Source organism: Heptranchias perlo, chromosome 18 (assembly GCF_035084215.1).
Source record: "Heptranchias perlo isolate sHepPer1 chromosome 18, sHepPer1.hap1, whole genome shotgun sequence".
NCBI lineage: Eukaryota > Metazoa > Chordata > Chondrichthyes > Hexanchiformes > Hexanchidae > Heptranchias > Heptranchias perlo.
The window spans coordinates 9,360,678-9,386,594 of record NC_090342.1 but is presented as its reverse complement, the minus strand read 5'-3'; the positions used below and the strand labels follow the sequence as shown (position 1 = coordinate 9,386,594).

General features: G+C 43.5%; 1 protein-coding gene across 2 annotated transcripts in view; it reads right to left on the bottom strand.

The window, feature by feature from the left end:
* Positions 1-610: 610 nt before the first annotated feature.
* LOC137334574 (thioredoxin reductase 1, cytoplasmic-like) overlaps positions 611-25,917 on the bottom strand; it is a 34,666-nt gene continuing 9,359 nt past the window's right edge. For both annotated transcript variants that reach the window (XM_067999351.1, XM_067999349.1), the window contains exons 4-14: positions 25,487-25,606; positions 22,658-22,800; positions 20,954-21,069; positions 20,088-20,313; positions 19,045-19,137; positions 16,810-16,886; positions 12,077-12,233; positions 10,435-10,542; positions 10,248-10,343; positions 9,173-9,307; positions 611-2,441 (exon numbers count right to left, since the gene is read on the bottom strand). In XM_067999351.1, coding sequence (XP_067855452.1) covers positions 2,379-2,441; positions 9,173-9,307; positions 10,248-10,343; positions 10,435-10,542; positions 12,077-12,233; positions 16,810-16,886; positions 19,045-19,137; positions 20,088-20,313; positions 20,954-21,069; positions 22,658-22,800; positions 25,487-25,606 — 1,334 coding nt within the window. In that variant the 3' untranslated portion in view covers positions 611-2,378. The remainder of the gene's footprint in view (positions 2,442-9,172; positions 9,308-10,247; positions 10,344-10,434; positions 10,543-12,076; positions 12,234-16,809; positions 16,887-19,044; positions 19,138-20,087; positions 20,314-20,953; positions 21,070-22,657; positions 22,801-25,486; positions 25,607-25,917) is intronic.

Genomic DNA, 25,917 nt, shown 5'->3' with positions numbered 1-25,917 from the left:
CAGGCGGAAGATGCCATACCGCCCGTTTTGCCTCTCCGCCCCAGTCGAATTTCACCCTCTCGCTCCCCCCAACTACCTGTGATCGGTTTGAAGCCTGAACACAGCCCAATAAAAATACTGAGGGTAAAATTCAATATCGGCGGAGGCACAAAACAGGCGGTAGCAGATCAAACGCCTGTTGTATGCCCCACCCGTTTTGCCCCGCCCGTTATACTCTCCACCCATTATACGCCCTCCCGGTTACACTCTCCGTCATTATATGCCCCGCCCGTTATGCTCTCCTCCCGTTATACATCCTCCCTGTTTACTCTCTGCCATTATTCGCCCCGCCCATCATACACTTTGCCCGTTATATGACCTCCGTTACACTCGCTGCCATTATACGCCCCGCCAAGTATACGCCCCGCCCAGTATACACCCCGCCCAGTATGCAGCCCCCACTGGAGTTGAATTTTACCTCCACCGTCTCATTACCTACATTACAACAGTGACTGCATTTCAAAAGTATTTATTGGCTATAAAGCGCTTTGGGACATCCTGAGGCCGTGAAAGGCGCTATATAAATACAAGTTCTTTCTTTCATTAGCAACAAAATATATACGTGCTTCCATCATTGACATAGTCTTTAATACGATTTCATTTTTGTAATACAGCACATCAGGAAAATTTATACATTATATGCAAACTAAAATAATATGTAGAACATTGGTAAAGCTACATAACTTGAGATGGATGTATAAAATAAAAATGGAAGTAAATTCTTGAAACAAAAATGGAGATGCAATTTTCTACATAAAGTCAATCCAACTCATCTCAGAAATATTTCTGTCAACAGACCTAGAACTTAATACTTCTACACTGTCTAATTTCATGATATCGAATTGTGTCTTAACAAATATACCGCATTAATTTGTCACCACCTTTCTTTTATGAGTGGAACAGTCCTGTAAACTCATGAATGCTGCAGGCAGGAGTGAGATACAATAGTCATCAATGTTTCTCATAAGCAAAACTGCAACCCATGCTCCACTTATTCAACAGGGTTGCAGATTTATGTGCTTCTGGAACAGTTAAACGACACTGAGTACTAAGGCTAATCAGTGCTAGAAACCACAATGTGCTCAATGAGTGCAATAATCTAAAGACTGAAAAGTTTGTCCAGTGCAAGAGATGAGAGCACAATGATTCTAACATCCGGTTGGCCCCTGACTCCGGTTGGCCCCTGACTCCGGATTTACACCACAATTTTAGTATGGGCATGAACCAAAACTACTTTGCACCAACACTATCGTTGTGGTGTAAATGCAGCCTAGATTAAATGGCAGTTTAATGGCCATTAATTTACCCCTACAGAGCCCTTTTTCTGCTTTAGAATGCAGGGCTTTTCTGTCAGGGCCTAAATACTGATCTAAACAACTTTTGCTCCAGAGAACGGACCATCAGACTGGTATTAAAAAAAACTAGTACGAACAGAAAAGCCATTTTGGGGTCTTCACCCTTGGTTCCAACAATAACAAGAATGCCTGAGGGAAGTGTTGTCTTCAATTTCTTTTTCTAGGAATGAATTATCTTGCTGTGAACCATTAATGCCCAAAGACTAAAAACATTGGGGGTGAAATTGGTCTTGGACAGTAGCCCAAAGCAGGTGATAGCAAATCGGCAGCTTGTCTCCCACTCTGCCCGATTTTCCAAAAGGGGGTGTAAAAGGGGCAGCCGATTCACCATCGCTCGTTTCGCGCTATCGCCCAACAAAGTTAGCGAGAACCAGAAAAAAATTATTAATTCAGCTTCAATATTAAACATGACATTTAAAAGTCCACTCATAAACCGAAACAGACGTAAACGGATGGTGAAAATATGCAGAAATACTATGTTAAGGAAATTCCAGTTTCCTCAGAGTGAAAAGCACCTGAAATGCACTCAGAAAACTATAATGTATGTTGGGTTTTTTTTTTCTTTCTAATTTTGGTCTGGTATTAATGAGTTCTTGAGTTGGTAGTGGAAGACCTTATGTCCAAACCTGCTGAGAATTCCTAGACTGTGCTTGCAGTTTTTCCATCGCAGCCTTCCATTCGAAACTGGTTCCAGGCTGGGACTTCATGAAAGCATTAGGATAATGCTCCTACAGAGCAGCAGCTCGCTTCGGAGGACGAATAATAACCCCACCGTTGCACTGGTTGCCAATGGTAACACAAATGATCTCACACCACTGCAGATCTCCTCAATGATGGTCTGGAACACTAGGCCCATTAATGAGGGAGTACGGTGTCTTAACACGGCAACAAGGTGGTTGTTTCTTTTTTTTTTTCCGATCTGACAGTGTTGTTCAGAGATGAAGTGAACCATTACGGCAACAGTCACAACAGCAGGGTTTAACCTCAGCATGCAGACTGTTGGACGTTTCCTCCAGACTGCTTAGTGATTGATAGCGTGGTGAATATCTGAAAAAAAAGAAAGAATTCCCGTTTTAATTTATCTACAGCAGAATGAAAAACAAATACGGTCTAAATTTTAGGATGAATTTTGAGGTGAGCTCTCAATGAAGCTTCAAACCTGAATCATTAATAGATAGTTGTGACTGTCATTACATGGAGTTACATCGAATGTACAGCACAGAAACAGGCCATTCGGCCCGGCTGGCCCATGCTCCACACGAGCCCCCTCCCCTCTTCATTTGACCCTAACTGCATAATCTTCTATTCCTTTATCCCTCATATGTTTATCTAGCTTCCCTTTAAATGCACCTTAAAAGCTTGTATGGGGGCTTAATTTTTTTTTAAAGTTTTTCTCGGGATGCGGGTGAAGCTGCTCATGCCTAGTTTACCTCAGAAGCAGGTGGTAGGCTTCTCAGAAGGCATTAAGAGTCAACCGTGTAATATAGGACTGGTGTCACACGTAGATCTCCCCTGAAAGGACATTATTGACCCAGTTGGGTTTTTACAAAAATCCGTCATCTTTCTTGCTCACTTTTTCAGGTGCCAGCTCACAAAAGGACCAGATTTATTAAATTTGATTTCGCAACTTGCCCTTTGTGGGATTTGAACTCACAACGTGTGGGTTGCAAAACCAGTACCATAAAAGGACTACACTACCACAACAGTGACCTTGAGGGCAAATTCTGTGAGGCCCCACATTGCTGGCAGCGCCCCGCATGGACCCAGTGCATGTCATGAAGAAAAGGACATACTGTCCCACACTGCCAGTGGTGGCGGGCTTTGCAAAATTTACCCTGTTACATATAAGACAAGCTTCACTGTAGATTCAACGCAGTGCTGCCAATAGGTTTGTTAAACATAATGGCACCAATACCCCATAAGAAAAATCCCATTTAAGCCAATACGCTCTAATATTATGCCAGCAGACTTCATGTTTGATAGTCAACATCAACTTGCATTTATATAGCGCCTTTAACGTAGTAAAATGTCCCTAGGCGCTTCACAGGAGCGTCATCAGACAAAATTTGACACCGAGCCACATAATGAGATATTAGGACAGTTGGTCAAAGAAATGGGTTTTAAGAAGTGACATAAAGGAGAGAGAGGTAGAGAGGCGGAGGGGTTTAGGGAGGGAATTCCAGAGCTTAGGGCCTAGGCGGCTGAAGGCACGGCCGCCAATGGTGGAGCGATGAAAATCGGGGATGCACAAGAGGCAAGAAAATTGGAGGAACGCAGAGATCTCAAGGGTTGTAGGGCTGGAGGAGGTTACAGAGATAGGGAGAGGTGAGGCCATGGAGGGATTTGAAAACAAGGATGAGAATTTTAAAATCGAGGCGTTGTCAGACGAGTCAAACAAGAGCAGGGAGTTCTCCCGCTGTCCTGGTCAACATTCTTTCCTGAATCAACACATTTATTCATTCATCTCATTTGCTACTTGTGAGCCTTGCTTTGTGCAAAATGACTGCCTCACTGACCGGGAGCTAAGCTTCAAACCAGATATCCAGTCCATGACCAAACCTGCTTAACTCCACCTCCGAAACATCACCCATCTCCACCCCTGCCTCACCCCTAACTGCTGCTAAAAGCTTCATCCACACCTTTGCCAACCCCTGCCAACAGTCTCCTTATTGGCCCTTCCAAGGTTCACCCAGCTCAGCCAGAACTGTGCTGGATGCAACCAACTAGCACAAAATCATGCACACCTATTTTTTTTTATTCGTTCATGGGATGTGGGCGTCGCTGGCGAGGCCGGCATTTATTGCCCATTCCTAATTGCCCTAGAGAAGGTGGTGGTGAGCCGCCTTCTTGAACCGCTGGAGTCCGTGTGGTGAAGGTTCTCCCACGGTGCTGTTAGGAAGGGAGTTCCAGGATTTTGACCCAGCAACGATGAAGGAACGGCGATATATTTCCAAGTCGGGATGGTGTGTGACTTGGAGGGGAACGTGCAGGTGGTGTTGTTCCCATGTGCCTGCTGCTCTTGTCCTTCTAGGTGGTAGAGGTCGTGGGTTTGGGAGGTGCTGTCGAAGAAGCCTTGGCGAGTTGCTGCAGTGCATCCTGTGGATGGTACACACTGCAGCCACTGTGAGCCGGTGGTGAAGGGAGTGAATGTTTAGGGTGGTGGATGGGGTGCCAATCAAGCGGGCTGCTTTGTCCTGTATGGTGTCGAGCTTCTTGAGTGTTGTTGGAGCTGACTCCGTTGGCACCCGCCCCCCCCCTCCCCACCCCCCCCCCCCGACTCTTCAAGTCCTTTCATGATTTCGCCCCCACTACAACTTTGCAGCCTTTTCCAGCCCCCTGCCTTCACCCTCTGCTCTCCCAACTTTGGTCTACTGTGCTCCCCCCCAACCTACCATTGGTGGCAGATTTTTCAGTCACCTTACCCCCTGAAAACTATCAGGGCCTGAGTGATCTCTTGGACTAGTTTCGAACCTCTAAAGGGCTCGGAGAGGAATTTCCCAGATTTATTTCTCTCCCCAAATTGGCAAGGGTTTTTATCTGGTTTCTCGCCCCTCCCAGGAGATCACACAGTTTCGGGTGGGGTGGGCAGTGTATATATCGTCTCTCGGATGAGACGTTTAGCCGAGGCACCGTCTGCCCTCTCAGGTGGATGTAAAAGATTCCATGGCGCTATTCAAAGAAGAGCAGGGGAGTTTGCCCCTGTGTCCCAGCCAATAGTTATCCCTCAATCAACATCACCTAAACAAATTATCCAATCATTATCACATTGCTGTTTGTGGGACCTTGCTTTGCGCAAATTGGCTGCTGCCTTTCATACATTACAACAGTGACTACACTTCAAAAAGTACTTTACTGGCTGTAAAGCGCTTTGGGACGTCCTGAGGTTGTGAAAGGTGCTATAGAAATGCAATTCTTCCTTTTTTAATTGTGTGGGACAGGCTGGATGGGCGAAACAGTCTTTTCCTGTCCGTCATTTGTTTGTATGTTCATATGCACACTCTGGAATTCCCTAAACCCCTTTATTGTGCTATGTTTCTCCCCACCTTCAAATTCCTCCTTAAAAAGTCTACCTCTGTGACAGCCCTTCCCTAGTCCCCACTCTACTCCTGCAAAGATATGACCCCTTCAGCTGTGAAGTCCTTTGGAAGAAATGATTCCTTCAAAGTTCCTTCGACCTGAAACGTTAACTCTGTTTCTTTCTCCACAGACGCTGCCTGACTTGCTGAGCTTCTCCAGCATTTTCTGTTTTTATTTCAGATTTCCAGCATCTTTTGCTTTTGATTTGGTGAAGTTCTTTGTGATGGTTTTGCTACGTTAAAGGTGCTGTATAAGTGCAAGGTGTTTGTCGGCATATTTTTCAAACCAATCGAAATGAATAGAGCCGGGTTATTTTTATAGCGCGACGCACAAAAGGAAATCTTTTTTTTTTAAAAACAAACAGTGCGGGCCTTTTGAAGTTACAGACTGAAAGAAAAATACTCAAAGGATTCTTCAAAGTAAAACTCCTTACAAAAATAAAATCTAAGAAATAATTTTGTTCCAAAGCGAAGGACTAAACATCAATACAGATAATTACCTGAAACTGTCTCTCTAATATTGAATGCAAGAAGAAAGGTCTAACTATCTCACAGCACGAATCTAATTTCAAGTGGTTGAGGCATAAATTATCTGTTAATTGAATCATTATAATTTTCTCAAAACAGCGTATGTAAATCTGCTTTTAGAACATACAGGTGTAAATATCCCATCTAAGTCATTTAATTATCATATCACAGCAAACACCATAGAGATGCTAGACATTGGGTGTTACACTTCGCAAAAACAGAAGCAACTTTATAAAGCACAAGGCTCATTGAATTATCAGAATATTGAGCTTATTACAAGCTGTAAACTACTGGAAACCTCACATGGACAATATTTAATTTCCAGCTGTCCACTAAAAACTTGCACTCGATGACTAACAGAGCTTCAATAGTCTAATTGCGCATTAAAAATAGTATTGTTTAGAACAAAAATGAGGTGAAAATTCTGTCCATTGTTATAAATAATTAACATTTATATTCATTGAGTGGTCTTGTACTATTAGAATAATAAATTGGTAATATCACGTTATATCTGAATTGTAAATACTCAATGTTTGGTCAATTTTATGAACTGCTTATAGATCTGAATTCACAGATTCAAGAATTACTTAATTATAATTTTATAATAATTAGTCATAGGAACAGGAGTAGGCCATTCAGCCCCTCGAGCCTGTTCCGCCATTCAATTAGATTGTGGCTGATCTGTACCTCAACTCTATTTACCCACCTTTGTTCCAAATCCCTTCATACCCTTCCCTAACAAAAAACTATCGAAATCAGTCTTGAAAGCTCCAATTGTCCCCCAGCATCCACAGCCTTTTGGGGGGAAGAGAGTTCCAGATTTCCGCTACCCTATGTGTGAAAAAGTGCTTCCTGATTTCACTCCTAAATGGCCTAGCTCTATATCTTAAGGTTATGCTCCTTGTTCTGGATTCCCCCATCAGAGGAAATAATTTCTAGGTATCTACCCCATCGAATCCCTTTGTCATTTTAAACACCTTGCTTAGCTCACCCATCAACCTTCTAAACTCAAGGGAATACAACCCAAGTATATCAACCTGTCCTCAAAATTTAACCCATTAAACCCTGGCATTATTCCGGTGAATCTGCGCTGCATCCCTTCCAAGTCTTTTTAAAATTAAACATGAATTATTTATTCTTTCTGTTGTACCTGTCTTTATCCCCCCAACATGTGAATCAGCAAAGTTTTCCGCCTAAAGATTCAGAATGTAAATTACTTGAGTATTAATTTTGGATCAGAGAGTGAAAGTAACAGACACAATCAGCACTGTTTTACCATGACACTCTGGTACAGCGGAGGGCGCTCTTCTTACACAATTGGATTGACGACAGAAGACAGAGGGTGGTTGTAGAGGGTTGTTTTTCAGACTGGAGGCCTGCGACCAGCGGTGTGCCTCGGGGATCGGTGCTGGGTCCGCTGTTATTTGTTATTTATATTAATGATTTGGATGAGAATTTAGGAGGCATGGTTAGTAAGTTTGCAGATGACACCAAGATTGGTGGCATTGTGGACAGTGAAGAAGGTTATCTAGGATTGCAACGGGATCTTGATAAATTGGGCCAGTGGGCCGATGAATGGCAGATGGAGTTTAATTTAGATAAATGTGAGGTGATGCATTTTGGTAGATCGAATCGGGCCAGGACCTACTCCGTTAATGGTAGGGCGTTGGGGAGAGTTATAGAGCAAAGAGATCTAGGAGTACAGGTTCATAGCTCCTTGAAAGTGGAGTCGCAGGTGGATAGGGTGGTGAAGAAGGCATTCGGCATGCTTGGTTTCATTGGTCAGAACATTGAATGCAGGAGTTGGGATGTCTTGTTGAAGTTGTACAAGACATTAGTAAGGCCACACTTGGAATACTGTGTACAGTTCTGGTCACCCTATTATAGAAAGGATATTATTAAACTAGAAAGAGTGCAGAAAAGATTTACTAGGGTGCTACCGGGACTTGATGGTTTGACTTATAGGGAGAGGTTGGATAGACTGAGACTTTTTTCCCTGGAGAGTAGGAGGTTTAGGGGTGATCTTATAGAAGTCTATAAAATAATGAGGGGGATAGATAAGGTAGATAGTCAAAATCTTTTCCCAAAGGTAGGGGAGTCTATAACGAGGGGGCATAGATTTAAGGTGAGAGGGGAGAGATACAAAAGGGTCCAGAGGGGCAATTTTTTCACTCAAAGGGTGGTGAGTGTCTGGAACGAGCTGCCAGAGGCAGTAGTAGAGGCGGGTACAATTTTGTCTTTTAAAAAGCATTTGGACAGTTACATGGGTAAGATGGGTATAGAGGGATATGGGCCAAGTGCAGGCAATTGGGACTAGCTTAGTGGTATAAACTGGGCGACATGGACATGTTGGGCCGAAGGGCCTGTTTCCATGTTGTAAACTTCTATGATTCTATGATTCTATGAATGGTTAAGGTCCAATGAAGATGGGATGGAGAGTGTGTCAGTGAGAGGGGAAATCGAACACTTTCCATATAATGGCACACAGGAACCAAGTCGGCGTGGGGTGTACGTATGGGGGAGGAGGAAGGGGGAAGAAATCAGCCCGTTCAGCTCCCCTTTGAAACTTTGTTTGCTTTAACTGCAAAGTCCCTACCAATACAGATGCTAGCTGGGCTCTCAATTGAACTCGTGTCAGTCTGACTGCTTCCATCCCTTTGCGTATTTGGTTGATTAATCTCGCAGCAGCTTTAACAGGGTTTGCTTTCATTCAAGCTCCTCTTCTCAGCAATGTAAAACAGATGTCAGGAAAGAGTCCAGCAATGATCTCCCTCCCTGCCCATAGGTAGGTGCCTGATTTTCACCCAGTGGCTCCCCACATGATGAGCATATCTGAGATCAGGAAACTAAACCTCCACTATCCACTGCTTTTTTTCTGTCCCAGTGTGAGTGTGCACGTTACTGTATCTTATGTCAACTTATAAGGGGCGGGGGAGTTTGACTCACTGCACCATGAAGGTGATGGGACAAAAGGAAAGCAGGAATAATCAGTCGGCTTAAATGTAATTATAGCTCAGGTTACTTTGCAGTAAGTTGTAACTGTACCGTATCCCATTATAACATATGTACTTGCTAATGGGCAATATACATACATATATAACAATAAAAATACAGCATTAAGATCAATGTGTTCAAGTATCTCAATCAAGAAAGGTTTAAGTGTATATATTATACCTCTGCACAGACTGGGTGAATTCCTATTGTACTATCCAGCTGCTCCTTGGTCATTCCACATTTTATTGCAGCTGCAAATCCCTGGGTGATTTCCCCTGCATTCGGGCTCAATACGTGGAAACCTATTACCCGATTCTGAAAAGGAAAGTGCATTCTAATTTAATCTCACGTATAGAACTATAAAATGATTTTGAAGATAAAATCAACACCAAGGTACTTTTCTCTCCTCTCGCTGCTCTTCATCTCATCGCCCCGTCCCCTCCTTCTTCCGCCCCATGCAACAACTACAGGCGAGAAGGCCTTCACCCAGACCTCTGCCAATGCTCCCTGAATCCACCGAGAGGTGTGTGAGTTGCCCCATTGATAACTCTCCATCTTATTTACCCTATACCGTTAGGCAAGTGGCTGCACTGTGCTCAGTGTATCCTTAAATCAGCATGGCTGGAGTAGGGAATTCAGCACTGCACCAGATTGTTGATGGAAATCCTTCATTCTACAGCCTTGCCCGAAAACACGAAAGCAATGTTATTTTTTGCCCTTCAATAGGGAACTGGAATGGTACCTCCATTTGTAGGCAAAAAGCAGCCTCATTGGTACGACCGTTAAAAGGGCAGAAATGAATTCTAAATTCATTTTCGATATACAGACTAGCTCTGTATTCCTTACTTTCTTTCTTTCTAACTGCTGCAGTATCCACAGAGGAAACTTTGGGGGTAATTTTAACCTAACTTGCTGGGCGGGAAATCCGTGGGATCAGGAGAAACGGCGGATTTATACCACGCCCAATATCACCGTCCGTCGACTTCAATAGAGCGTAAAATCAGACACCAAGGGGGTAAGGGGGGGGAGGGGGGGTAAGATCAGCGTTGCGCCCAACCCCGTGGGTTTCCCGCCCAGCGAGTTACTTTAAATTGCCATCTTTATGTTTATCAACCAAAATCTCAATGGTTTGCCTGGATTGCTTGCTTTGTGTTACGGCTATTAATTTAGTGGTACTTTATAAATAAGATCAATGAAAATAACTTCCAACCAGCACTGGAAGAAGTCCCACAAATTAGTCTTTTGAAATACGTACATGATCTTGCTTGTTGCAGATAACCTTGGCATAACACTGGTTGTTATCCCTTGATGGAATAGTCCACTCCAGTGGCCAGAAGTAACCGTGATAGACCTACAAATGTAAAAGATTGGATCGATAAAAGTTACCGGGAAAATAATGTCCAACATTTTCCGCTCCTCTTTCGAACAATCTGGTAACTCACCTCCACATTCTCCTTCCCGTATGTTTCCAAAGCTCTCTCTTCTGAATAACCACAGGCTCCATATTCCAAGGGAGTGAAGACGGTGGTGGGCACATTCACATAGTCACACTGTCGGGGTTGTGAACACAAAGAAATAGTTAGCACCAGTGGAGCATCCCAACTCTAAACATACATAGATGCAATTTTCGCGAGTATTTCTTATAGAAGTTTGTCTCTTTACAACAACAACAACAACAACAACAACAACAACAACAACAACGACGTGCATTTATATAGCACCTTCAACGTAGTAAAACGTCCCAAGGTGCTTCACAGGAGTGATTACGAAACACAAATTGACACCGAGCCAGAGGATTTGATAGGGAAAAATTATTTCCTCTGGTGGGGGAGTTTAGAACAAGGGGGAATAACCTTAAAATTAGAGCTAGGCTGTTCAGAGGCCATGTCAGGAAGCACTTCTTCGCACAAAGGATAGTGGAAATCTGGAACACTTTCCCCAAAAAAGCTGCTAAGGCTGGGGATCAATTGAAAATTTCAAAACTGAGATTGATAGATTTTTGTTAGGCAAGGATAATAAGGGTCACGGAACCAAGGCAGGTAAATGGAGTTAAGATACAGATCAGCCATGATCTAACTGAATGGCAGAACGGGCTCGAGGGGCTGAATGGCCTCCTCCTGTTTCTATGTTCCAAAAGTAGACATTAGGACAGGTGACCAAAAGCTTGGTCAAAGGGGTAGAATTTAAGGTGTGTCATAAAGGTGGAGTGTCAGAGAGGTTTAGGAAGAGAATTCCAGACCTTAGGGCCTAGACGGCTAAAGGCACGGCCGCCAATATTGTCAATTTATGGGTGACATATACTGCATTCGGACTTAGAGGCCAGTTGATCGTTTCAGGTCTCAATTTTTCTCAGGGCCACTGGTCTGTGGTGACTGAATAAATCAAATCCATATTTATTATGTGGGACTCCATGATTTTTGCTAGACTTTTGGAGGTCACATTCTGCGATTCCACCCAGTTTCCTGTGAACGCTGCAAAGTGATGATTTTGTGTAGGTTATACAAATCAGGGGAGTGCAAAAGTGAGCTTTATGGGCATCATGGAGTTGATTTAAGCGGTTAGCCACCAATAACTAGGAACAGTAAAACAGATACAATAACTTGAACAAAACTTCACCAAAACACTTCACAATTCACTTCATCACATTCACCCATCAACGTTTAATTAGACGCCTAGATAACATCATTGATTGCACTTCAAAAGGAATCCAATGGTTGTAAAGCGCTTTGGGAGTTCTTGAGGGTGCGATTAGGTGCCAAGTTCTTTCTTTTTTTAGATAAAGTGCGGTTAACATTAGCTCTCTAGATTCAAGACTGTGTGGAACTACGGGGGTAAAAATTCTGGGCCGGTATTGAGAGCACATACCACACACTCGGTCCATGATTGTCATCCAAACGGACCGCAAATTGCATGCCGCAATTTTATGACGTGCACTCCTGGCACGTACACAAAGGAGTGACACATTGGAATTTTTACCCCAATAACAACATTTATTCAAAACGAGACAACAATAAAGAATTTTTCGCCCATTACATGCCCTCAAGTGGTTTCAGCAGTTGCAAGAAGGTAGCAATTAAAATGTACCTTGACCGCAGATCCTCCATAGAGCCTCCTGGCAAGCAACCGCCCAGCCTGGATTGCCACTGGTGTGAGCTGCAGCTTGCCGTCTAATATGTCGCCGATGGCATAAATGTAAGGTACGTTTGTTTGTTCAACTTCATTGACTGGAATCTTACCAGACCTAAAACAAAAAAACAAGGTGTTTAAAAATATTGAAATAAAAACAGGAAAGGCTAGAAATGCTCAGCAAGTCAGGCAGCGTCTGCGGAGAGAGAGAAATAAGAGTTAACATTTCAGGTCGATGACCTTTCATCAGAGCCAGGTTCGTCAACCTGAAACATTAACTTTTGTTTCTCTCTCCACAGATGCTGTCTGATCTGCTGAGTGTTTTCCAGCACTTTCTGTTTTTATTTCAGATTTAACAGCATCTGCAGTATTTTGCTTTTTGTTTGAAAAAAATATTGCTTTGCCAACTTTAGCCAATCCTCACTGCTGCTTTGCGACTTCCCGCTTCAGATGGGATGGTGGGTCATGGGTGCCTGAATGGATGTCATCGTTACTGCATCAGGAGGCGCTGACAGGCATGGCACATCTGCCAGTTAAGACTGGCACTGCCAGTTGTTTTTCTTCCTCTCCTTGTTGAGCTTAGCTCTCCGCCGCCAAGCAGTGATCTACCAACCCGGCTGACAAGTCGCAGAAAAAAAAAAACTCACCCAATGAAAACAGACACAATGGAATGGGAATCGAGGCCAGGATTTGAACAGGTGCCTGCTTGGGTTGGAACCGAAACACGTCGCCACAAAAAATGCCCAGCCACGAAAAACAAACCACACACTTGAGCTAGACACAGTGCAGGGAAAAAGAGTCCATCCTTTTTACCAACACACTCCATGCCAAATTAATCTGTCATCTGGCAGAGTATATTTTGAATTTGAACAGCTGTGGGAACATTCACAGTTCTATCCTGAGGTGAAACACATACCGCCAATTTTTTTTTGGATTAATTGAACAGAACACCTTGTCGACCTTTACAACAAACAACAACAACAACTTGCATTAATATAGCTTTTGTTATAAATTGGATCGCCCGGTGGTGAAGGATAGAATACTAGAGCCTGATCTTCAGTTGCTTCCAAGCCTTTATTCACAGAGATCCACATTACCCACTCCACACCCTAGATAAGCTCTCATATAAATGGATACAAGAGAGTCCCCAATTGATACACGGCATCTGAATACAATTAACACTAATTGATATAAATCACATGGATACAATGAACAACTTTAACATAGTAAAACGTCCCAAGGCGCTTCACAAGAACGCTATCAAACAAAATGTAACACCAAGACACAAAAGGAGATATTAGATCAGGCTTGGTCAAAGAGGTAGGTTTTATGGAGGAGAGATAGGTAGAGAGGCAGGGAGGTTTAGGGACGGAATTCCAAACCTTAGGACGTAGGCAGCTGAAGGCACGGCCGCCAATGGTAGAACGATGAAAGTCGGGGACGCGCAACAGGCCAGAACTGGAGGAGTGCAGAGATCTTGGAGGGTTGTTGGTTTGGAGGAGGTTTCAGAGATAGGGAGGGGCGAAGCCATGGAAGGATTTGAAAATAAGGATAAGAATTTTAAAATCAAGGCATTTCCCGCACTGGGAGCCAATGTAGGTCAGTGAGCATAGAGGTGATGGGTGAACGGGACTTGGTGCAAGTTAGGTTACGGGCAGCAGAGTTTTGGATGAGCTCAAGTTTATGAAGGGTGGAAGATGGGAGGCGGGCCAGGCGAGCATTGGAATAGTCAAGTCTAGGGGTAACAAAGGCATGGATGAGGGTTTCAGCAGCAAATGAGCTGAGGCAGGGGTGGAGATGGGCGATGTTACGGAGGTGGAAGTAGGCGGTCTTGATGATGGAGCGGATATGTAGTCGGAAGCTCATCTCAGGGATTCAATTTGCCTCCTTTCTCCTGTAGAAAAATACATTTCTAACTCTGCTTATTTTGTAAAAAAAAAATGTAGGAGCAGATTTTCTTCTTTGGGCCTCTTGGCATCGAGCTGGGAGAAGGTATTGGGAATTCAGGCGCCCGAGAGTCTTAAATTTAAATTTATCCCATTGTCTTTAAGGCTTTGGACGCTGACACGTTAACCTTTAATGTCGCAATCTTCGAGTGAGCAACCTTTTAAATTAATTGTTATCTCTGAGCACGTCAAGTCTTAATATAACACTATGGGGATTATTTCAGCTTAACTCGCCCGGTTAGGAGACTGACGGGATCAGTTCGGGTGACCATTTCACACCCTGTCCGATTTTACTATCCATTGAATTCAACAGAAAGTAAAATCGGAGGGTGGAAATCTGGAACCCTAACCCCCAAAAGGCTGTTGAGGCTGGGGGTCAAAACTGAGATTGATAGGGTTTTCGTTAGGCAGGGTGTTAGAGGTGATGCTCTCCTCGGTCAAACAGCTTGCTGACACATGAAGAATTGACTCTTCTATGAGGTACTGGAAGCATGCCCTCAATAAAAGTCAAAAGGAGTGGGAAAGAAAAACTCAGCCGAATGCAACCACTACTAATTGGTGATGACTTATTGTACTAAGAACATAAGAAATAGGAGCAGGAGTAGGCCAAATGATCTCTCAAGCCTGCTCCACCATTCAATAAGACCATGGCTGATCTTCTACCTCAACTCCACCTTCCCGCCCGTTCCCCATATCCCTTGATTCCCTTAGCGTCCAAAAAATCTATTGATCTCAGTCTTGAATATAATCAACAACTGAGCATCCACAGCCCTCTGGGGTGGAGAATTCCAAAGATTCACAACCCTTTGAGTGAAGAAATTTTTCTTTATCTCGGTCCTAAATGGCCGACCCCTTATCTCGAGACTATGACCCCTAGTTCTAGACTCTCCAGCCAGGGGAAACAGCCTCTCAGCATCTACCCTGTCAAGCCCTCTAAGAATTTTATATGTTTCAATGAGATCACTGAGCGAGAAATCATCTGAGATTAGTGCTTAATTATAAGTTGCTAGGGGGATAGAATATAAAAACAGGGAGGTATTGCTGCAGTTATATAAGGTATTGGTGAGACCGCACCTGGAACACTGCATACAGTTTTGGTCTCCGTACTTAAGAAAAGACATACTTGCTCTCGAGGCAGTACAAAGAAGGTTCACTCGGTTAATCCCGGGGATGAGGGGGCGGACATATGAGGAGAGGTTGAGTAGATTGGGACTCTACTCATTGGAGTTCAGAAGAATGAGAGGTGATCTTATTGAAACATATAAGATTGTGAAGGGGCTTGATCGGGTGGATGCAGTAAGGATGTTCCCAAAGATGGGTGAAACTAGAACTAGGGGGCATAATCTTAGAATAAGGGGCTGCTCTTTCAAAACTGAGATGAGGAGAAACTTCTTCACTCAGAGGGTGGTAGGTCTGTGGAATTTGCTGCCCCAGGAAGCTGTGGAAGCTACATCATTAGATAAATTTAAAACAGAAATAGACAGTTTTCTAGAAGTAAAGGGAATTAGGGGTTATAGGGAGCGGGCAGGAAATTGGACATGAAGCTGAGTTCGGATCGGTCAATGCCCTGTGGGTGGCGGAGAGGGCCCAGGGGCTGTGTGGCCGGGTCCTGCTCCTACTTCTTGTGTTCTTTAGATTTGTGGTTGGGATCAGATCAGCCATGATCTTATTGAATGGCGGAGCAGGCTCGAGGGGCCGATTGGCCTACTCCTGCTCCAATTTCTTATGTTCTTATGTTCTTATGTTCATCCTTTTCTGCTTAATAACTAACACTTAGTTTCACATCATACGACATACAAGTAAGTGAAAAAAAAAGACTTATTTTTTTAAAAATGGACTTAAAATTTATGGACAACCTTCTCAAAAATCTGACTAACTGGTCCACAGCTGGACAGTTGACAGCTCTGCTAACAGCATAACTAACATGTAACATTACTAAAATGTCTGTGACATTTCCTACAGTCAGTTGATGAGTATGATTTTTTTTATATAGGCAAGGATATATTGGCCTTGGAGGGGGTGCAGCGCAGATTCACCAGAATGATACCGGGGCTAAAAGGGTTAAATTATGAGGACAGGTTGCAAAGACTAGACTTGTAGTTCCTTGAGTATAGAAGATTAAGTGGCGATCTAATTGAGGTGTTTAAGATTATTAAAGATTTTGATAGGGTAGATAGAGAGAAACTATTTCCTCTGGTGAGGGAGTCCAGAACAATGGGGCATAGCCTTAAAATTAGAACTAGGCCGTTCAAGGGTGATGTCAGGAAATACTTCTTCACACAAAGGGTAGTGGAAATCTGGAACACTCTCCCCCAAAAAACTGTTGAGGCTGGGGGTCAATTGAAAATTTCAAAACTGAGATTAATAGGTTTTTGTTAGGCAAAGAGCATTAAGGGTTACAGAACCAAGGTGGGTAGATAGAGTTAAGATATAGATCAGCCATGATATAATTGAATGGCGGAACAGACTCGAGGGGCTGAATGGCCTACTCCTGCTCCTATGTTCCTCAGAAAGTGACAGAGTTCGGAAAGGGACGTCACAGCCACCTAGTGGTCAAAGACTGCAAACACACTGTGACAGTTCACATAGCAAAACTGAATGGGAAATGTTGACAGAAAAGTGTGACCAAAAAAACTGTGGCAACAGCAAGTAAGGTCTGTGGACAGGAAGTGCAAGTCCTCCACAAAAATAATTAATATTTTGGTTGTGGTGTTAATGGGGTTACAGGAAACAGCATTAGCTTACTTTTCATTGACCTTCACTCCCAATTTCTCCAAGCCGATATTTTTAGTGCAGGCATCCCGCCCCACTGCCAGTAACACCTGCAAAAACAGAACAAGCTCTGTGAGTACGTTCCACGGCAAAAGACATTTTCCGAGGACTTGTCATTTACACGGCCAAACGTTTCAGAATTACTTAAGCCTTCAGCTAATTTTCAAGTTCCTTTAAGAATGTCGAGGGTATATTTCACTGAGCTTCACCTGACACAGGCACCCATCAGGAATCTGGCCATGAGTGGGTCCCACTTTCTGACCATTAATATTAATAGACAGACACTGTCAGTCTTCACAGTAGAGGAAGAGAATAATACACCTGACATTCCAGGAAAACCATTTATGAATCAAGGACTGGAACTCGCTAAAGTTAACGTAAGCAACAAAAAAGTATTAGAAAACATAAAGATTGACAAATCCCCAGGACTTGATGGTTTCCACCCCAGGGTTTTAAAGGAAGTGGGTGAGGAAATTGCAGATGCTTTAGCCATAATCTTCCAAAGTGCTCTCGATTCAGGAATTGTTCCTTTAGATTGGAAAATTGCAAATGTAACTCCATTATTTAAAAAAGGTGAGAGAGAGAAACCAGGAAATTATAGGCCTGTTAGTCTAACATCTGTTGTGGGTAAGTTATTAGGATCTAAAATTAAGGACAGTGTGACTGAGCACTGAGAGAAATTTGAGCTGATTAGAGAGGGCCAACATGGATTTGTAAAGGGTAGGTCATGTCTAACAAACTTAACTGAATTTTTTGAGGAAGTAACTAAAGTAGTAGACAGGGGAACGTCCATGGATGTAGTTTATATGGACTTCCAGATGGCATTTAATAAGGTTCCACATAAGAGACTGTTAGTTAAAAGTAAAGCTCATGGAATTGAAGGCAAATTATTGACCTGGTTAGGTGATTGGTTAGGTGTAGAAGACAGAGAGTAGGGATAATTGGAAGGAAGTGACTAGTGGTGTCCCACAAGGATCTGTACTGGGACCTCAACTATTTACTATATTTATTAATGACTTAGATAACATAATAGAGTGCCATTTATTCAAGTTTTCCGATGACTCAAGGATTGGTGGCATAATAAGTAGTGTAGGTGGGAGCATAAAATTATGAAGAGACATTGATGGATTAATGAGTGGACAAAACTGTAGCAGATGGATTTCAAGGCAGGTAAGTGTGAGGTCATCCATTAAGGACCAAAAAAGGATAGATCCGGGTATTTTTTGAATGGTGAGAAGCTAGGAACAGTGGAGGTCCAAAGAGATTTAGGGGTCCATGTACACAGATCACTAAAATGTGGTGGTCAGGTACAAAAAATAATCAAAAAGGCTAATGGAATGTTAGCCTTTATATCTAGAGGGTTAGAATATAAAGGGGAGGAAGTTTTGCTACAGCTATACAAAGCCCTGGTTAGACCACATCTGGAGTACTGTGTACAGTTCTGGGCACCACACCTTAGAAAGGATATATTGGCCTTGGAAGAAATGCAGCGCAGATTCACCAGATGTTGCCAGGGCTCCAAGGGTTAGATTGTGAGGAGAGATTACATAAACTAGGCTTGTATTCACTGGAATATAGAAGGTTAAGGGATGACTTGATTGAGATGTTTGAGATGATTAAAGGAATTGATAGGGTAGATAGAGAGAAACAATTTCCGCTGGTGGGGGAGTCTAGGACAATCGGACATAACTTTAAAATCAGAGCCGGGCCATTCATGCAAAGGGTGGTAGAAGTGTGGAACTCTCTCCCACAAAAAGCAGTAGATGCTAGCTCAATTAATCATTTTAATTCCAAGATCGATAGATTTTTGCTAGCCAAGGATATTAATGGATATGGAGCAAAGGTGGGTGGATGGAGTTAGGATACAGATAAGCTACGATCTCATTAAATGGCAGAACAGGCTCCTCCTGTTCCTGTATTCCTATGATATCCTGTGGGGCCCACTGACCTCCACGCCCATGCCCAGATTTTAGAAGGTTATGCTGATAGGGGTGGATGAAGTAAGGTGGGAGGAGGCTCGTGTGGAGCATAAACACCGGCATAGACCAGTTGGGCAGAATGGCCTGTTTCTGTGCTGTACATTCTATGTAATTCTATGTATTTCTCAAAAGGCAATCCTGCCAGGCAAAGCTCGGTGCCAAGAGTAAAAATTCATTAAATATTCCCTCCCATGATGATCGTTCCACAGTTTCATCCTTTATCACTTACGGTGTTATATTCCTCCTCAATAGTCTCCGAGCTGCTTGCAGATTGAGCTGTTACTTTCAACTTCCCTGGAGCTCCTGGTTCAATTTGTTCTATCTATAAAAGGGAGGGAACAAGTTATATGTGTTAGAACAGACATAACTATATGTTGCTACTTTACCGTAACATGCAGAGAAATAAAACACAATTATCATTTGTCTGGTGCAATAAATTTGAGTGTTGAACCCCTAACACTCAACACTATGCAGCAGAGAAATTTAGGTGTGATTTCCCCCATTTTACTCACCTCCTTGAAAAAGATAAAAAGAAAAAGAAAGAAAAACACTTGCATTTATCTAATGCCTTTCACGACCTCAGGACGTTCCAAAGTGCTTTATAGCCATTGAAGTCATTGCGAAGTGTAGTCGCTGTTGTAATGTAGGAATCGCGGCAGCCAATTTGCACACAGCAAGGTCCCACAAACAGCAATGTGATAAGGACCAGATAATCTGTTTTAGTGAAGTTGGTTGAGGGATAAATATTGGCCAAGACACTGGGGAGAACTCCCCTGCTCTCCTTCTAAATAGTAGCGTGGGACCTTTTAAGTCATCTGAGGGGACAGACGAGGTCTCATCTGAAAGATGGCACCTCCGTCAGTGCAGCACTCCCTCAGTACTGCACTGAAGCGTCAGCCTAGATTTTGTGCTCAAGTGTCTGAAGTGGGACTTGAACGCATGACGAGAGACGTCAGTGCTACCAGTGAGCCACAGTTTGACACAATGTGAAGAGGTCCAAGGTAGGGTTCGGTTGAATGGAATTGGGGGTAACTTTTACCGTTTAACACATATCAGGAACGTGGTCAGCTTGCCTGTTTTGCGGCCCGCGCATTTTCTGTTACAAATCTAACCCTAAAATATTAAACACAAAAGACGTGGGGTTACAATGATGAAGACACTACTTAACACAGTGCTCCTCACCATTGCCCCAACCCCAGCACACTCACACACACACACACTCACACACACACACACACACACACACACTAGCTGAATGATTACAGTGCTTACCTTAGATGGTACAAACTGCCTGATGAGTTTGACCCCATGGGACTCCATGTGGTCCCCAATCTGGTTTGCCATTTGCTGGTCAAATCCCCGGAGCAGGATGGAGCGAACCATCACAGTCACATCCAGCCCGAGTCCCGCAAGAAAACCTGCACATTCCAGTGCAACGTAGGAAGCTCCAACCACCAAGGTCTTTCCAGGACAGTAGGGGAGTGAGAACAGATCATCACTAGAATTAGCATTAAAGCAGAATGAGGGAAAGGATGAACATTATTTAACTTGAGATTGAACAACATAAACACTTACAACATACTCAACAACATCTTTCACAATAGTTGGCATTAACTTCAATGCAATTAATAGATGGATGCAAGAGTTTCCTTCTGTATCTATTTTACATCAAAGAATAATTCTTTAGGGGCGGGGTCACCTCCAGGCTCAATTTTCTAGATGCCTCCCAAGTTCCATCCCATAAACTCTACTACTGGTCTCCTAACCTCCCTCGTCATCCCTGCCCTCCCATTCCCCAATGCATTGAATTCAAAATGCTTGTCCTTAAGTTACAAATCCTTCCACAGCTATTCTACCTCTGCAACCTCCTCCCACCCTGCTCATCCCTGTGCTCTTCTGTCTCCGGCCTCGTCTATGTCTCCATCTCCCCCCGCTCCACTTACTGCAGCAGAGCTGCCTCGGCTCCACACCTTACCATATTAAAGGCACTTTGCAAGGAAGTGTTTAAGATATGATGCTCCGGCCATCATGGTGTGTGGGGCAGGCTTGAAGGCAACTTTTCCAGGCCATTAATTTCGTATATTCGTATGCAAATGCTCAGAATGATAAATATGTGTAGAGATTGTGTTATTGAGTACCTGGTGATGCAATGCTCCTTATCACCTGGGACACCCAGGTACCGAGGCCTCTCCCCAGTGGCTACGATAAATGTTTTTGCAGTGTAAAACGTTTCCTTTCCTTTTTTATTTGTCGCCTAAGAACAAAGGAATTAAATTAGTAAACCTGCTTATCTCCATGCTAAATACTTCCTTCAGTCAACTGTCCCGTGCTCCCTGCTGACTCAAAGGTAAAGCCATCTCTAATCCAAGGTTTGATTTTTGGTCTGTGTCTAATCTACACTGGGAAGGTGCAAGGAGAGCCACAATTAGCTGCAGCAGCATCCCTGTGTTGGGAAGTGTAGTCACTGTTGTAATACAGGGAAATGCAGCAGCAGATTTGCACACAGCAAGATCCCACAAACAGCAATGACCATGGATAATCTGTTTCAGTGATGTTGGTTGAGGAATAAATATTATCCAGGACGCCGGGGAGAACTCCCCTGTTCTTCTTCGAATAGTACCACAGGATCTTTTACGTCCACCTGAGAGGGCAGATGGGGCCTCGGTTTAATGTACTCCCCCAACACCATGCCCCCTCCACCCTCTACCCACCCCCGGGACTTACCTTTGGGTGGCTGCCAGCGAGGCAAGTGGCCTGATATTCATTTTGTTCAAACGGCTGAGCTCTCTGTAGGGGCACTGGCGTCTCGTCTAATTAATATTAATGAGGCCCGAGGCCTGAGGCCCAATTTTGAGCTGGCCTTGGGCCTCCATGTACAGGCACACATTGCGGCCACGATGCCACCATCGTGCCCAAAACCAGCCGTTGACAAATTTCTACCCGTAGAAAATTAGAAATGGAAGGAAGAAACTTGACGGAAAAGAAAGAGGAACAAAGCTGCTAACCAAATGGAACTGATGCAAGACTGAGGCCTTATGAGTCAACTTTCAGTGCTGTTGGTAACTCAAGGGCTCAGAATAACATTCAATTGTTTATAATTATTTAAATAGTTCTTGAAAACGCTAGAGGGGTAATTCTGCGATCAGGAACTCTCAGTGAGGAACAGTGCTGGCAGGGAGGGCAGGCAGGGAATTCATAGGCCCACCAACCATCTAATTTCCCATCGGCTGCAGGCCTGCGTTCCTTGCGCAAGCCAGTTCTCACTGGGAGCGTCCTATGGCAGAATCAGCCCTTACAAACTCATCACACTTGCCACGGCCTTGCAATAAATCTGACAGAGAGGGGCATAAACCAAGTAACAGTCTGCCCAAGAGGGACTAGTTAGAAGAGTTATGTTGGGATGGGGGGGGGGAATTGCTGAGTGAGCTGCATCAGGGATCAGTATTGGAATCTTTCCATGTGGTGAAGATGTTCCCACGATGCCGTTAGGGAGAGAGTTCCAGGATTTTGAGCTCAACAACGATGAAGGAATGCCAATATATGTCCAAGTCAGGATGGTGTGTGACCTGGATGGGAACTTGGAGGTGATGGTATTCCCATGCTGTCCTTGTCCTTTATGGTGGTGGATGTCTTGGGTTTGGGAGGTGCTGCTGAAGAAGCCTTGGTGAGTTACTGCAGTGCTTCCTGTAGATAGTACACAATGCAGCCACGGTGGAGGGAGTGGATGTTCTTTGTGAGACACGTTACTTGAATTCAAATTTCAAGCTGGCTTCATTAGTTACATTATTTAGTACTGTCCTAGAAATAACTTAGGATACATTTACAATTCATGGAACTGGTACCTTGATCTTGTGTGGTCCCACAAATTCTCCATAAGCATTCACATACGTAACATCATTATCCCTTAAAGCAACTCGGTAGCCCCAGTTCAGGGAGCCTATGTAATTGTGAATAGCTTCTTTCATCTTTGCCCAGTCATGATGGACTGTAGAGAAAACAAATGTTATTTGGTAGGTGGAATCATATTGGGTCTTGAAACTTTAATGCGTATGAGAGGAACAAACAAGGATGGTAAATGTTTTTTTAAGGAGAGAATCATTTCCAAATACACAGAAGTTTACCGAGGCGTGTAGCCCCGCTCACTGGGTCCGTGGATCAGAGAATTGGGCACAGAGGTCACAGTCAGAGGTCGGCGTGCCTGATTCAAGCGGCTCCCAATTTTCCAAACATTTAAATGACCAAAAAATTGGGAGCGCCACAAAACCGGTGTGCTGACCTTGGCACCTAATATTCTGATCGGCGCCCCCCGTGAGTAAGGCTCTGTGCTGGGAGCCACACAAAAACGTACCGCGCCATCAGTCTAGTGAAAACCATCTTTAACACTTGAGCATAAATCGTAGCGTGGGTGCAGCACATATAGGAAAGGCAGGTGTGGAGGATCACATGCCCAAAACATAGTCCACCTCAGTATCCATCCATTCAAATTAATGGATGGAGAACTGGACAGGCCGTGTTATGAATATGTGACCCTCCCTGCCCAATTTTCCAACTGTGCTTTGCTTTACACCCAAGCGCTAAAGAGGAAAACCTTCTCCACTATACCTTAGCATCATTAGCCTCTCATCATTCTCTAAAATTGGAATTGGCAAATATACTGCTAAATACCAGAGGGTTTATATGATTGGATATCCTATCAACAAAGATTTGACTGTAATACAATTTGGATAATTATGTCACAGCAATGAGCAGTGGAGTGGGTAACTCTATCCCTCTACTCTCTACGTTTGTTTTAAATGTACAGGAGCTCGGCTCCAATGCCAGTGGTTAGTTTAGAATACAGGGTGACATCTAAACCTCAGACTGAAGCAGAACCAGAGGCACACGGTATGGCTAAGTGTCTTCACTTTGACAGAGATTCACAACATCACAAGATAATTATGGATCAGGAAAGCTACTTGTCCCATGTTAGCTCAGCAATCCAGAAATACCCTATAGTCCTCCCCCTCCCCGTCCCCCATCCAATTATTTCTTAAATGATTTCAGGGTTTTCGCCTACATCACTCCACCCTGAAGTCCATTCCACTGTATTGGTCACTCTTTGTGTGAAATCGTTCCTGACGTCAGTCCTAATTTCATTAGTTTGAACCCTAGTTCCCTCGTCCTACTCTTGCAATTTAGTTTTAAGCCATTTTCCGGTTGTATTTACCCTCTACCTCAATAAGGGTCATCCCTCAATCAAATTCCTCCAGTCTTTCCTCATAACTGATAGTCATCCAATCCTGAGGATCAACCTCATTGCTCTTCCCCGCACTTCTTCCAGGGCTCAGAATTCGCTTTGACAATTTAAGCTGGACTCCTCTGACATGCACTCTTCATTTTTGGCTATATAATTCAGCATTCCATTTGCATTTTTAGTTGCTGCTCCACAGTGGTTGCTGAGGTTGAACACTATGTTTATTATGACTCTTTCACCGCCATTCAAACCATTTAAGGGGTACGTATGTCGCCCATTTTTTCTTCCTATGTGCAGTATTTTTCATTTATCATTTTTCATTTATCCATTTTAAATTTCGTCTGCCGTTGTTTCGCCCAGTAACATATGCTGTTCAATCATTTTGCAATTCCTGAACTTCCCCCTCAGATTCAAGTGCCCCACCCAGTTTGGTATCCTCTGCAAAAGTTGACCAATTTGCATTGAGTTTCTGAATCCAAGTCTTCGATGTAAACTTGAAACATTAAGAATTCCAACACCGATCCCTGGTGCACCTCACTCAGCAATTCCCCCTATCCCAACATAATTATTTTAATTAGTACCTGTTTTTTCCTACCCTTCAGTCGATTTAGTATCTATTACTGAAATTTACCCTAAATTCCCACGACTTTGAGCTTGACCGATATCTTTTCATGCAGAACGTTGTCAAGTGCTCTTTGGAAGTCTAAGTGCACAACATTGTAGGGCTTTCCACGGTCAACTTGCAATGTCACTTCCTCAAAAAAGTCTTCATAGAATCATAATCATACAGTACAGAAGGCGGCCATTCGACCCATCATGCCTGTGCTGGCTCTTTGAAAGAGCTATCCAATTAGTCCCATTCCCCTGCTCTTGCCCCATAGCCCTGCAAATTTTTCCTTTTCAAGTATATATCCAATTCCTTCTGAAAGTTACTATTGAATCTACTTCCACCACCCTTTATGGCAGTGCATTCCGGATCATAACAACTCACTGTGTAAAAAAAAATTCATCTTTCCCCCAGTTCTTTGCCAATTATCTTAAATCTGTGTCCTCTGGTTATCAACCCTCTTGCCAGTGGAAATAGTTTCTCCCTATCTCCTTGATCAAAACCCCTCATAATTTTGAACACCTCTATTAAATCTCCCCTTAAACTTCTCTGCTCTAAAGAGAACAATCCCAGCTTCTCCACATAACTGAAGTCCCTCATCCCTCAGATGGGTGGGAAGAGGCTCGTGTGCAGCATAAGAGCCGGCAAGGACCAGTTGGGCCGAACGGCCTGTTGCTGTGCTGTAAATTCTATGTAACTCCATGTACTACTACATAACGCAGTTTGATAGAACAACGAGATTGGATGCATGACTATGGCAGATAAGAAATACCATGCTACTGCAATCATTAGTCCATATCTGCTCTGTGTGACCAGTTTTCATTCACAAACCTTGCTCCTCAAACGTCCAGCCAAATTGCCTGGCATCCTGTAGACTTTGATGCAGAAGTGCAGCTTGGTGCATCAACTTCTTAGGAATACAGCCCACATTGACACATGTCCCTCCAAGACCTGATGGCAAAAAAAAAACCATCAGGTAATTCACAGAAAAACAAGCTTTCTTTTCTATGAAAATCTAGATTTCACAAACTTTACAGCATTAATCTTTTTTTAGACAAACTGCAACTCCAGGTAAAATTAGTCATTTGGGAGAAATATTAAGGCTGATGCAACCTTGCCAGGTGGAAGTGTGATCACGACAACACACCGAGGGCAATTTTATGGGTTCGTGCTGCTAGCTGGGAGTCTTACTCGCCGGGATCAGGCGCCGACCTCCAGCTATTTTAGAATCATACAGCGCGGAAGGAGGCCATTCGGCCCAT